General features: G+C 47.5%; 1 protein-coding gene across 1 annotated transcript in view; it reads right to left on the bottom strand.

Annotated features, from left to right (window-relative positions):
• Nucleotides 1-14,278, bottom strand: part of LOC146611476 (nucleolar protein 4-like) — a 111,020-nt gene that overhangs the window by 46,444 nt on the left and 50,298 nt on the right. The window contains exon 5 of the mRNA XM_085344196.1: nucleotides 3,038-3,188. Coding sequence (XP_085200322.1) covers nucleotides 3,038-3,188 — 151 coding nt within the window. The remainder of the gene's footprint in view (nucleotides 1-3,037; nucleotides 3,189-14,278) is intronic.

Below are 14,278 nucleotides of genomic sequence, written 5' to 3'. Positions count from 1 at the left end.
GAACTACCAGACCCCCGTCATCAACGAGTGCCCAGTGGAGAGAGTGGACAGCTTCAAATACCTCGGAGTTCACATCACGCAGGACCTGTCATGGTCCTGTCACATCAACACCGTGGTGAAAGGCCCGACAGCGTCTCTACCACCTCAGACGCTTGAGAGACTTCCAACTGCCCTCCAAGGTGCTCAGGAACTTTTACTCCTGCACCATAGAGAGCATCCTGGCGGGAAACATCTTAACCTGGTTCGGGAACAGCACCATGCAGGACAGACGAGCTCTACAGAGGGTTGTGCGGTCAGCTGAGCGCACCATCCGCTCCGAGCTCCCTGACCTGCACTCAATCTACAGCAGGCGGTGCTGGACCAAGGCCAGGAAGATGGTGAAGGACCTCAGCCATCCCAACAACAGACTGTTCTCTCTGCTGAGGTCAGGAAAGCGATTCCGCTCCCTGAAGACCAACACAGAGAGACTGAGGAGGAGCTTCTTCCCGCAGGCGATACGGTCTCTCAATCACACCACCACACAGTACTGACCCACACATACAGTTCTTACACACACACTGGACTTTCTGGACTTTGGTTTTGCACAACACTGGTCACTATATTCTTCATTTCCGGTTAATACTTGTACAGCTGCTGTTATTGTGTATATATTTATTTATATTTAGATTTCTTCATACATTCTTATATAGTTCTATATTGTGTATTTTGTTGTACAGTTATTTTATTTTCAACTTTAATTTATATATTTATCTTTATCTTATTCTTCCCAGTTAAATTTACCCTTCATTCTAATTTGTGTTGTACAGTTATTTCATTTTTAACCTTAATTTATATTTTATTCCTTCCTAGTTAAATTTACCCTTTTTAATTTTTCATATTTATTTCCTATCTTATTCATAGCCTTTTCCTTTTTTGTTCTCTTTAGGTCACGAGCAGTTGTCCAAGCATTTCACTACATATCGTACTGTGTATGACTGTGTACGTGACAAATAAAATTTGAATTTGAATTTGACAGGCAGCACACAGACGGGCCTCGCACTGACGTGAAAGACGATCAGGATTTCTTCATCTTTTAAAGAAGATGGCGATCGGAGCCCCCCCCCGTCTGAGCGTGTTGGAGATTCCTGCTGTGCGTTAGAGGCCGGGGGGGCTTTCTGCCCGCTTCCCTCTTGGATCGGACTCTAGCAGGAAGCCACTTCACCCTCGCCGCTCCTCTGAGTGCGGTGGCATTTGGACGCCTACGCCGCTGCTCTGGCGTCTATGCGAGGTGCAGGCAGCACACTGACCTTTGAATAACAAGGCCCTGTACACTCCGCCACCCACTGAAGGCTCACAGCTCGCCGCCTCCAGCTGGCTCTCTCCCACAATGCAATGCTCTCCAAACAGTCCCAGCACCAGCACCACAGACACAGGCGAAACAGGGACTGTAGCGCTGATGATGCTTCCACCTGCGCGCCTCATTGGTTGGTGGATTTTATTTTATTATGACATCACGCATCAAACAATATGCTAACAGCTAACAGCTAACCTGAGCAGAACTCAGCGCGGCGGCGTCTCCAAGAAACAGCATGAAAAATGATCATCATCGTCCCTGCACGTTACAGCACCTCGTTAACCTTTCTAATAAGGACAGCAGACACCGACTTCCTGTCCAGGCCCCTGACTTCCTGTCTGATCAAATACACACTGCATGATAATGAGGGAGCCCACAGGGACAATATACTACTGTTGTATATACCACAGAGCAGAGGTGTCAAATATAAGGCCCGGGGACCATTATCGGCCTGGCAAAGAATCCATTCTGGCCCCGTCTTTAAAGTGAAGAAGAGAATAAATTTAGACGGTAAAATAATGACCTCCAATCCACGCCACACCCAATAATCATGGACGGGGTAAATAGATACAGAAATAGATGCACAGTAAAGCAGAAATCGGTCCACTAAAGATCAAAGTGTGTTAGAGCGCAAACATCTCAGTTTACACAAAGTTACGTTTATTGTGATGGTTACTGTTTGGAAAAAGCCACGATTAAGTGTTTAATCACAAACATGTTTCCTCCTCCTGCAGCAAAGAGGCCAGACTGATGAAGATCAGCCACCCTCCTCACATCAGACTCAGGGTTCAGTGCTGTGTATTGATGAGCGGCGCACACACACACACACACACACACACACACAGGCTTGCAGGTAATTGCTGTATTCTTGCAGCATTAGGAGACGAGTGTCTTCAAAGTGAGCGCTCCTCACAGCAGGAGGACCTATTAAAGGAGTAACGTGAAAGAGGAGGACAGGTGAAGGTGCGACACAGACAAACTCTTCGAGGATGTTTCAGCCACATCACTCCCAGAGTACCTGCGAGACACCAGGCTGCTCCGTCACACTGAGGATGAAGCTTCCACGTTGTTTCTAATGAATAAAGTTCCAGTTTGGTTTAAGGTCTCTGCTGAAGTCTGAGGACGCGAGCGTGTTAGCTTAGCATGGCCGGAACAAAAAGCTGAATGTTGCCGACTTCCACCTGAAGTTTCTACACGTCCTCGTCTTCAGCAGCTCTCAAAACTACACAATCATCTTCAGGTGGAAGAAGGCGTTATTTGGTCTTTCAGGTGGGCGTAGCTCAAAGTGATGTCACAACAACTGCACAGGTGTGAGAGGATCATGTGACTGCTGCACTGGCTTCAAACACACCAATCATAGCAAGCCTCTAAAACATCCTGTTACCTCGTTAGGACGGCCCACCTGTGGAAGGCTTCCTGTTTCCTATCACTTTATTCAGCAGCAGACGGCGCCGGCGCGCCGCCATCACACGAGGTGACGCAGGAGAAGCTTTAGCGAGATGTTTCAGCGCAGCACATTATCTGGTGTGACCTCCTGAACCCGCTGCAGGGATTAACAGCAGTGAACACAACAGGAGCTTTTCTCTCTGATCACCATCTGCTCTGTCCACACATGCATGTTTCAGATAATCCGCACGCCTTCAAAGGAAACCTACACATCATCTCCACAAACGCAGCGCCCGGCGGGCGTGACGCCGCTCTTACCGTCGTCCTCTTTGCTGTGGGCGTTCTGCGGACTGTGGCGCATCCTCTCTCCGTGGCTCGATGGGCTCAGGTCTGACGCTGCTCCCAGATCGGCTGCTAGCCACGTGGGCTCGCTCATCTCGGCCTCCTCGCTGCTCACTGAACTGTCATCCTGAGAAACACAGACACAGCACGGTCACACATCCAGCCTCAGCCAATCGCGTTCGCAAACCAAGCACAGCTACATGTAGTGATGCGTGCCCCGCTGCAAACGAGGCTTTGGTGTAAAGTACTGCTGACATTTACAGAGACGGGAATATTTAAGAATACACAGGAAATCAGCAGCATCAGTGGCGCCGATGCATCGGTGCATCAGCCTGACGAGAAAAACACACTGAAGCTACAAAAAATAAACATCTGGAATAATAAAATCTGAAGTAATCCAACTGTGGGAACGACCAAAATCGAAAGAAGCAAAAACTAAACTTCTACCTAGGACTCGGCGATATGACCCCAAATTCATATCTCGATATTCTTTAGCTGGATGGCGATATATACGATATACATCTCGATATTTTTTTAAGCCATAAAGAACAAACAGAGAGTTCTTAGTCAAAGCTGCGTCCCAGATGTCACACAGGCACTTTTATTAACATACAGATGCACATAAAAAAATTACTCAAAAATAAATTATGAGCATTTATTAAATAATAATGCTCCATAAATAAAAGAAAACAATGTTGTTTTTGTGCATAACAAAGAGCTCACAACTGTGCAGTCAAAATGTAAACTAACAGACGCTGAGCATAATAACAAAGATTTCACAGCAGCTCTGTTCACAACTTCTACTGCGCGACCGACAGCCTGGAGTTTGAAATCCTCTTCTAATCCTAATCTAACGTGTCTCTTACAGGTGCCATTTATGGCCCTTATACACACACAGTACTGTAATATTACGTCGAAGCACAGTATGTATCACTCCGCGAGGCTCCTCGGTAGCTGTAATGCTCCGACAATCCATCAAGCGGTGCAGCTCCATCGCTTACCAAAGTCGTACTAAAACATTTTTTGACAGATTGCTGAGCGCCGTGTACCACCTAAAATCGGTTCATGGTCTGGGTCTGGGCTGCATGGCGTTAGTGTGGTTGGCTCGTTAGCGTGATTAGCTCGTTAGCGCGGTTAGCTCGTTAACACGTTGATGCCGTCCAGCCCCACGCACGGGCCGATGCGCAGTAACTCGTTAACGGAGATTTGCCGTGTCCATCTTGTCGCTGCCTGCAGGTGAAGCGATGGGGGAGGAGGGGGAGTTGTGTTCGGTGAAGGAGAGGCGAGGCCGAGTAACGTTGCGTAGAGACAAAAGTGGACGAAAGAGAGGCAAACTTGTGGTTCCACAACTCTAATTATAACGTAACATAGACTATATCGATATAAAGGATATTGTCACATCTTATATCTCGTATAAAATTATATTGATATTTTTTAAAAACTCGATATATCGCCCAGCCCTAATTCTACCCGTGTGTTCTGGCTCTCTCCCAAAGCAGCTTTGCATGAGTCACAGTTTGAAATAATCCTTCTTTAACTCACACTGAGCCCCCCTGCAGCTGCTCACTTCATCCTCTGTCTGAAACAAGCTGATTTAGCTCCTCCTCCTCCAAGAAAACTTTCTCCCCATTGGCTGCCCCTCACAAAGCGAGTTTATGCGAGCATCCAGCCCTGAGGCAGGTGATCCATGACGGGAGATCAGGAGGAGTTTAAGTTAAAGTGTTGCTTTAAGAAGAACTGTTCCATAAAGTTTGTCTGCAAACTTAAAGCAGACGATTGGTTCAAGCTTCATGACGAACGAGCTCTGAGTAAATGACACGCGTCACTTTGTGTTTCCCTTTTACTTTAAATTGACACATCATCAGAGAAACTGAATCTGAGATCCAGGAACAAGCAGGCAGGTTTCGGTCCATCTCCACATCAACAAATATTCTTGGCGTCTTCTGTAACGGATGAAAGATGGAAATAGACGAGGATCACACACGTTCCCTCTCAGCCGACGATGCATCGTTAGTGACACAAACCAATCTAAAGATTTATTAGAGAAAAACAAGAAACAGCCCCCAAGCAGGACGTGTGTCACGAGTCACGTCTGTGATCTCCACAAGCACACACACCTCGCCAATGAGCTGCTCCGCCTCCCTGCTGACAACCCACAGCACTCTGCATGCCTGTTTAAAGTCACCTGGATGAATCAAACTGTGTTTACCTGCCGTTTGAAACCGTTTTTAATCTCTTTATTTGCCTCTTTGTCGATGTGGGCATCCGTGGGATCCACCATGACGCCCGCTCCCGCGGTTTAACCCAAACATCAGAGCAAACAGCGAGCAGGAGGCGAGAGCGAGACGCCAAATCAAACAACACGAGCAGCACCTGCAGGCCTCGCCAGCAGCACCAGCGGCATGCCGACGTTTCTCTGAGCTGTTTTTCCTCCACCTCAAATACTCAAATACTCCTCGGCTCAGGCGGAGAACGCTGGGAAACACAGCAGATCTCATTAAACTATTATTAATATTACAATCCTGCTTATTCTGATTTTTTAAAATGGTCACAGACCGTGTCTTTGGACATCAAGCCTTTAAGACCTACCAAAGTCCGCCAGAGCTTATCTTTGTATTTTTACAGGCTGTAGTGCCGTTTTTCAGAGCATTTCAAGTTGCTATACATCAATACAACCATTACATCCCAGATGTTAATAATATGTCTGCATTAGGTCCATAGTAACTCCGTAAATTGCAAAAAAGCGGAATAAACTTCTAAAAACACCAGCATATCTCTGTAGGAAAACACTAAATTTCCCGTGAAAATGACGTCACTTCCGGTTTCGGGCAGGTAACGGCGGACGTGCGATAGTTCGCGCTGACGTCTGTTCCAATGTAGGAAGTGTTACGAACAGCTGATCAGATCAGCAAACATGTTTCTGGAATATTATGTTTTTGTTGCTGCAAGTGCTTTTTATGCAGTTTTTGCAAAGCTACATGTGGAAGGAAACCGTGACCGAGGACAAGCTGATGGCATCAGATGTAAGTACAACTCCTCCGGTTTCATATGCAAAAATTATTGCGCTAGCTCACGTGGTTGCAGAGCTGCCGGGATTTAAAAATACTTAGAGCGCGCCCGCTCCGACCTGTCATAAAGGGTTAAAGTGATGTTGTTTAAAATTGGTCTCCACTCGACTTTTCCCACAAAAAACAACAGTCACAGATCAAAATAATCCTTCTTTATCTTATCCTTGGGCTTGGCGCAGACCCTCAGCTCCTCCTCCCCCCCTTCACCCATGACCACGAGCTGTGGGGCTGAAAGGATGAGATCGCGTATACGAGGAGCACAAACGAGCTTCCTCTGAGAGCGTCCGGGTCGGCCTTCAAGCTCGGCCGCTCAGGAGCGTGTATCTGGGCTTTTGGAGCTAAATCAGAGCATTAGAGGAAATAAAGCTGATGCACTTTGTGCTGCGGCTGCATAATGAAATAAAACGGTGAAACACTGCAGGGGAATCCAGGGTTTCCATTTAAAGATGCAGTCTGTGCGACCGCTGCAGCTCCTGCATGAGTCTGTGTGGCAGCACCGACCCACATCTGTCTGTTAACGACAGCTCTCGGAGGAGGAGTTTCCCCGGGCTCGTCGTGCTGGATTAGCATCCTCACCGCAGACGCCATGACTGCACACGCTCACTGGAAGCAGCCCAGCTACACAGGGGGAAGTCCCTGCACGCCACTGACACACATACAAGAAGGCTCGCTCTGCTGATGTCACTGAGCTCTCAGGTGACTGACAGTTCAGCTCCTCCCACAGGACCTTTATACACGTCCAGCTTTCCTCAGGATCTGGGCGATGTGCACAGACAGGAAGTTGTGTCTCTGACTCTCTGTGTGTCATCAAGCAGCAAAAGAATGAAGCCAGTATAAAAGCACCCAAACCTACAGTTCCTCTGACAGCCAGCAGAGGCAGCACTGAGTCAGTCCCATGTTCAATGTTTACAGTACAAACTGTTTCTATAGATCATTTCCTGCCTTCACCTGTACGAGAGCAGAATGCTAACATAACTCACCTGCTGACAAGATAAGGGGCGTGGCCCCCTGTGGTGACACAGGTAGCTGCTAGGCTAAGCTGGACCTGTGGACCGCGTTTGTGCTGTTGAAGCTTTTTGGAGCATTTTAATTAAAGATGGAACAATCACAGTGCGGCGTCTTTGAAAGGTTAAAGGTCGCTCCAGATTTCTCCTCCCGTCAGCAAATCCAACAAAATCATGGAAGTAAAAATCCGTGTCCTGTGTGAGGGCTACAACTCCTGCCTTTGGCTGAAGGTCGTGATCCTGCATCTATGACGTCAGCAGCCTAACGCTAACGTGGATTTGTGTAGTTTTTGTTGTTGTTGCTCACACTGGAAATCACTATTAACAGTACAAGTTTGTATCTAACTCGAACTGCTTCTTCTCCTTGTGTGTGTGCTGTTTATTAATGTTCTCAGTAATGAGACGTCCTCATTTCCATACAAATGAACTCGAGCGCTCCTGCCTGATAGATACACTGAAACAGGGTTTGGAGCCATCGCACAAACTCAATAACACACTTTAACCTCTGTGTCCATGCTCAGACCGACATCTGCCTTTCCTTCTGTCTGCTTTTTAACAAATCTGTCATATTTACTATGTTAACATTAAACAGATCAGACGTTTATGATCCGAGTGCCTCAATGCTAACGTCACCACCCACTGGCTCCCAGCAAAACACCGACTCACACACAGTCCAACACTCCACACAAGCTAACAGCTAAAGAGGCTTTACACAGGGTTGAGACAGAGAGCACAGTACAGTTAGCCAGCTAGCTGCCAAGTTAGGCAGGTAGCAATTTGTCTACATTAGCATAGAAGCTAGCTAAAATTAGCCACTGGAGACCTGACTCACGGAGGGCCACTCCATTCACTGTTATAAGCTAATTTTAGCTAATAGCAGCAAGCACTGTAGCACTGTTTTCTTACACAGATAAAAAGACACTAAAGTCAAATTTGGTCAAAGACTTTTTTCCACCACATCATATCACTTCATTTCATATGCTAGCCTTAGCCTGCTCATTAACGCTACAGCAGGTAAGCTAACACAAGTAGCTAACTTTAGCTGTTTGACCCGCAAGAATAACTGCGTCAGTCTCATTAAGACCTTCAAATTATAGAGAATTGATGGTTTTCAGGATCAGATCCGACCCTTAACTCTCTGTTTTAGGGCTAGCTGGTTAATGACCAACATGGATGAGCTACAAACCATCCCACACAGAATAAAGTAATCCAATGATTCTCCATCACTACGAGAGACGTTGAACAAAAAATGTTCAGAAAAACCAAACTGAGCCCAGACTCAACATGGCGATGATGACGAGGAGGACTGAAGATTATGAGAGGTGTAAAAACAGTATAGTGCACCTCAGATGAATAATTAACAGCCTCCTTCCTCTATTGTCTATTTTTAACAGGAAAGGAGAAGAGTGAGAGAAGCAGCGAGAACCTTAACTTCCACCAAAGAACAACGGAGGCGGCTTAGAGAAACTGAGGAAGAGGAGGAGGAAGCATGATTGCTCCACAGCAGTCAAGCACACCTGTGGTTTAAAGTAAGGATGCAAACTAAAAACTGACCAACACGTCCCATCAGAAACACCTCCGTGGGTCGTTACAGATGGCAGGAAACGAGAGATTAACTCCGAGTAACGGAAGACGAAGAGGAGGAGAAAGTGGAGAGGAAGGAGGTGAGCTTTGGAGAAAAATTGGACAGAGGAGATTAAAATGAGACGTTTCGGAGACGAGAGCAGCTGAAGCTGTGAAGGATGTGAGGATGAGGAGGGTGAGAGGAGCATGTGAAGGTTTGAAAGAAGAGGGAGCAGTGGGTGGTGAGGAGGAGCAAATGAGGAAGATGTGGTGTAAATCGTTCTTTCTGAGGCTCCGGGTTTCTCGACCCACAGCCCTTCCTTGTCCCTGCAGAGATCAGTTAGTGGAAAATAAATTACTGCATCCTGAAATATTTCCTCCTGTAAACCAAGCCGAGCGTCCAGCTGTCGCCCAGCAACCGCGCTGCTTCTCATCTGTTTCTGTCCGTGTGCTCGTCCCAACAATGCTAACCACGTCTTTGTGTCTGCACGAAGGGAACAGTGACGGCAGCGCACGACACGACCTCTGCAGAGCGCAGCAGGTCAGCCAGTCAGCCTCGATTTTACACCAAACCAGCATCTAAGACCCATTTGAAACACATTCTTCACTCTTCCCATATCCTGAAGCTGAGAGGCCTTCTTCTTCATCGTTAGCGCTGCCACAGCAACCATCAGGATGTTCTGCTGTTCGTGGAAAAAGCAGGAAACTGCTGAGACTTTGTTGACAGCTGACCTGTCACCTGTTCAGGTCACCTGCTGCACTTTGTGTTCGTGCTGATGGTTTCAGGTTTGACGGTTAGACCAACGTTAGCCTGAGTATGGAGAAGGCCCTGTAACAGCGTCTCTTCCTGTTCTTCTTCTTCTGTGGTATTTGTGACTACTTGAATTGACTTTATTATTGACGTCTCTGTTTGTTCCAGCATTACAGACCAACAAATGATCTCACTATTCCCATTCCTCCACCTCAGAGGAAGCAAACATTCCTCACACTCCTCGGTAACGGGACTGCAGGTGTCTGAACTACAACTTCCAGAAGAAAAACTACAAAATCTCACTTGACCGCCACGATGTTCCAGCAGGTGACGTGATGGAGCCCGTGTTATAAACTGGATCTCTGTGTTTCCCTTCAGGGTCCTGAGTCTCTTTTGTCCACTTCCTCCCTGAACTCTGGAAACCATCACTGACAGCAGCCTGCTTCACTGTGGGAGTAAAATTAGAAACCAGAGCTGCACCAGCCACACATTACTGTGTGTGTGTAGAAGTGCTCAGATGGCTGGTTTTCGTGTGTGTGTTTCCAGAGCAGAGCAGCCGGATCTGCTCCGAAGCCTTTGCTAAGCTAATCGAGTTAGCCACCGGACAAACGGAAGAAAAGGCCTCGTCCTGTCGGAGCTCATCTCCTCTGTTCCCAGCACATCCCTGCTTTCAGGAATCTCTGTCTTCCCAAACATTTGGCCCTTTCAGACAGACACGAAGACGGATGCAGGTTTTATTTAGAAACCTAACGAGAATCAGCACAGATGTTTGTTACTGCCACACTCTCTGGCTGTGCTCAGGTTTCATGTACCAAATGATCATTAGCCAGTCAGCAACAAACAGCAGAAAGAGAGCGCGGAACGACGATGTAAGTTACATTTATATTACATATAAATAAGTAATTGTAGTTTATGATGATTGTAGGTGGAAAAACTGCAAGGTTTGGATGTGACGATCTGATTGGACAGTTAAGGTTAAAGACGACGGCTGGTCTGGGGTCAGGGTTAGGGTGCTGCTGCACCAGGAGAGCACCAAGCTGTTCCAAAAACACCACTATGTGCATTAAAGGTGTTTAAACAGAAGTGTTGTAGCTCCAGCTCCACCGGATAATGACTGTGCTGTGGCCATGATGACCTCATCAAACGCCTCGCCGCTCACTTGCCGAGGACACGTAGAGAAGACGTACTCGTAACCTGACCCTCCACGTTAGACCTGACGGTCTTTCACCTGGATGTCACCTGCGGCAGGAACCTCTTGACAGGCGGAGCTGCTGAAGCCGGCTGCCAGCATCCATCACCCACTCACACCCAACGGCCGAGCGTACGGGGAACAGCAGGGCGCATCGTAAATCGGCCGCCGTGGGAATGTTTATACTACAGTTCAACAATCGAATAATAAACCTGGTGATTTCATAAAGGCTCGTTTCATTAACTGACATTAACCTGAGACTGTAAACTGAGCTTAGACAAACACCTGATTATCCTAAATTAGAGATTAATGTCTCAGTGTGTACTCTGACAAACTGATAAGGTCTGTGGAGGCCCTGAGGCACACGCGTGTCTCATCAGTCACACGGTTCCTGAGCAGCAGCCGCCGCCAAACGTGTCCGGCTCACTTCATACAGCACGTTTCACGGTTAAGGAAACAGAAGGAGCTTCCTGCATCACAGACGGTGTTCATCCGACACAGGCTCACTGACAGCCAACCACAAAACAAAGAAACCGGAGCGACCAGAGAGCAGGGTGCACAGTGGGTGTGGCCACCTGAACTACCAATGGGAGTGAAGGTTACCTGACCCGTGATACAGGAGTAAACAAAGGATTAAACATGTGGTGACGCTGTGCCTATGATTACTCTGCTGTTAATCAGTCACACTTTTCACTGATTGGCTGTAAACAGAAGGTTTGAACAGCAGGTGGGCGTGGCTTCTGTCCCTGACTCGGTAAATCTGCTTTTATTAACCAATCAAAGCAGTTTGTTACTACGAGCTACATTCACAGGCACAAGCCGACCTGATCAGGTCTATGTGACATCACAGAGATCCACGAGCTGAAAAAACGGATAATCTGAGTGTTGAGGGACTCACACCGTCCGTGTTAACACGAACACACTCCACTGCAACAGACACGTGACAAGAACATCTGGATAACAAGTGCACATCTGTTTTTAATGAAAACTGAATCATTCAAATGTTCCCCACACATTTGCGGCGCCGTGCTCCTGTTAAGGATCCACGCCTGCCCCGAGGCCTGACACAGGCGGCTCAAACACACTTAATTAAAAGAAGCATGTCTTCAGATGGAGGACTTGAGCTTATTAATTCAGGTAGTGGGCAGCTTATGTAACACAAAGTCAGGACGATAAGCCGTCCGTCTGGCTGCGCCAACATCGCGAGGGGGCAGCCGTCAAAGTTCCCTGAACCGTCTTTCATGGAGCTTCACTATGAGGAAGACAGAGAACAGGAGCGTTTGTGATGAAGCGGCGGATCGTGTCCTGTCTGACGCTGGAAACACAGACAGGAAGTGATGGAGAATTACTGTGAGCCGCTGACCCGGCTCATGACCCGAGGGGACCAGGGTCACTTTAAGAAACCACACCTACCTGAGAGCCAATCACCAAACATCCTTCATCTTTTTATTATTCATGTGGATGAAAACGTCTCTCGTACTGAATTCATTTCAGTCATTTCGTAACATCAAGGAAAAAAAGTTTGTTCTCCAAATAAAATAATTGCTTTGCATGTAATCAGATTACATAATTAAACAGTATCATCCCTGGATGCTCTCAAACAATTGCAGTAAGAAACCGTTATCCTTAACCTCGAAGGAGAGGTCAGAAGTCAAATGGCTTCTTGTCAGTTTTCCACCAGTAAATGACGATGTTGACCTCGGTGGATGGAAGTTCGATCGGGATCGGGTCGTGAAGAGCTCCGCCTCACCTCGGCTGCTGAGCTCTGGACCGTGCAAGAAGGCGGAGCTTCGGGTTTGGTGCACAGTGAGATTCTAGGATTTTGATTGGATGTTACTGGGCACGCCCTCGTCCAAACTTCTGGAAGCAAAATGTGTGGATGTGGAGTCGAAACAGTTCTAAAGCTACTGTGATGATTATTAACGATGTTAAATCTGTCAAACACAAAAAGAGCTGCTGCACATTTTATTTTGAAAGGAGACACGGCTTGTTCCTGTCAGTGCACATCATGTTTGGTACACAAACTGCGCCTCTCTCCTGGCGGAGCGGCCGACATGAATTTCATTAAGAAAATCAATTAAGGTGGACGTCTCTCGCCTCACACGGAGGGGCGGAGGAGGGCGGTGCGCCTCGTTCTTTGTTCTCTTTGTTTTAGAGGCCGCGGTGCTGCAGAGCCGGACCTTCAAGCCCCCCATGTATCTCCCCCTATTGCTGCCTCCCTCCCCCCATCCCTTTACCCATCTCCTCCTGCTGCCCCATCCTGCCAGCTCCTCCTCCATCAACTCTCCATTACCACCTCCCCCACCTCCACAGATTTCACGTTTTCATCCTGCCCCCACCTCCTCCCCCTCACTGTCATGTCTGTGGTTTCCACAGAAACTGATGTCTGTTCTAATGATGCTGATTTGATAAAATTCTGATTCCATAAATTTAAGAAACGAGCCTGAAACTACTGGTCATCATCTACTCCCTTCATCATCACCATCACCACCACCACTACAGGGATCTTCACTCTGCAGCTCGTGCTGACATTTTACTTTATGAGCATGTGTTGGTGAACCGAGTGGTTACACCACCACCTCAGTTTGGTTTTTAACGTTACTGTTCATTAACAGAAACATCGAAATGTGCTGAACTTTTAAACACGTGCCAGTTTATCTACGAGTGATGGAGCAGCTGTATTTTCCCTGGTTGTCTCCTCTAGCGTGAACAGGAAGTGGCTCACTGTGGGCGAGGACAAAGAAAGAGCGTGTCTGTTGTAACACCAGAAGCTTTGATTTTAGTCTTACTTCCTCATCGTTGTGAAATATACAAAATATTCCACATCTACTAACCAGATATTTGCTCAGAAGTTGATTGCTGGAGTCACCAGTTTGTCTAGATTTGGGTTTTAATGATGTAAACATGCTGTAATCCATTTCTGACACAAAGGAAAAAAATAGAATCATTTAAAAACAAATCCTTTCATTTAGTAGCTACAACCGCTCCACTCTGGACACGGCAGATTCAACTGTCCTCATCAATCCCAACGGATGGGTGGATGATAGATGGATCTATGGGTGGAGGATTGGATTGATGGACGGATGAGCGGTCCATCCATATGAGTGGATGGACCACGACGGTCATGACGAAAACACGCAGCTTCAGACGCCACGACCCAGCAGGTGACGTCATGATGGCCGCGTCCTTCAGGAGGGACGTCTCAGCTTTGGCAGAGGTGTGCATGTGCCCAGCAGAGAACCGTAACACATTAAACCCGTCGGTTTTAGTCAGAACAGCAGGAGAACATCCCGCCTGCAGCAGGATAAATGAAACCCACTCAGACACAAAGAGCTCGGCTCTGTTTGTGTGCTGAAAGCTGCTTTCAGTGAGTCATCGTCTCGATTGAGCGGTCGCGGTGAAAATCAGTGCACTGAAGAGGCCGCGGTGCCGAAGGTGCACGGCAGCGTCACCGTAATCACCGCAGACATCTCACCGCCTCCTGGGACCGAGCAAAGGATGCAACGCCTAACCACCGAAGAGGAGCATACAGGAAGTGACGGGAGCCACGTTTAAACGTCGGCTGGACGGACACGTGGCGGAAAAACCGACCGATGCTCAGCATCCAGTCCAGCAGCATCCCAAGATCGATGACGGCCGGAG

Source organism: Diplotaxodon limnothrissa, linkage group LG20 (genome assembly GCF_057381915.1).
Source record: "Diplotaxodon limnothrissa isolate DT_005_m linkage group LG20, D_limnothrissa_male_GT1.1, whole genome shotgun sequence".
Lineage (NCBI taxonomy): Eukaryota > Metazoa > Chordata > Actinopteri > Cichliformes > Cichlidae > Diplotaxodon > Diplotaxodon limnothrissa.
Note: the sequence above shows the minus strand (reverse complement) of the source record. Positions and strands in the feature narration are given on the sequence as shown.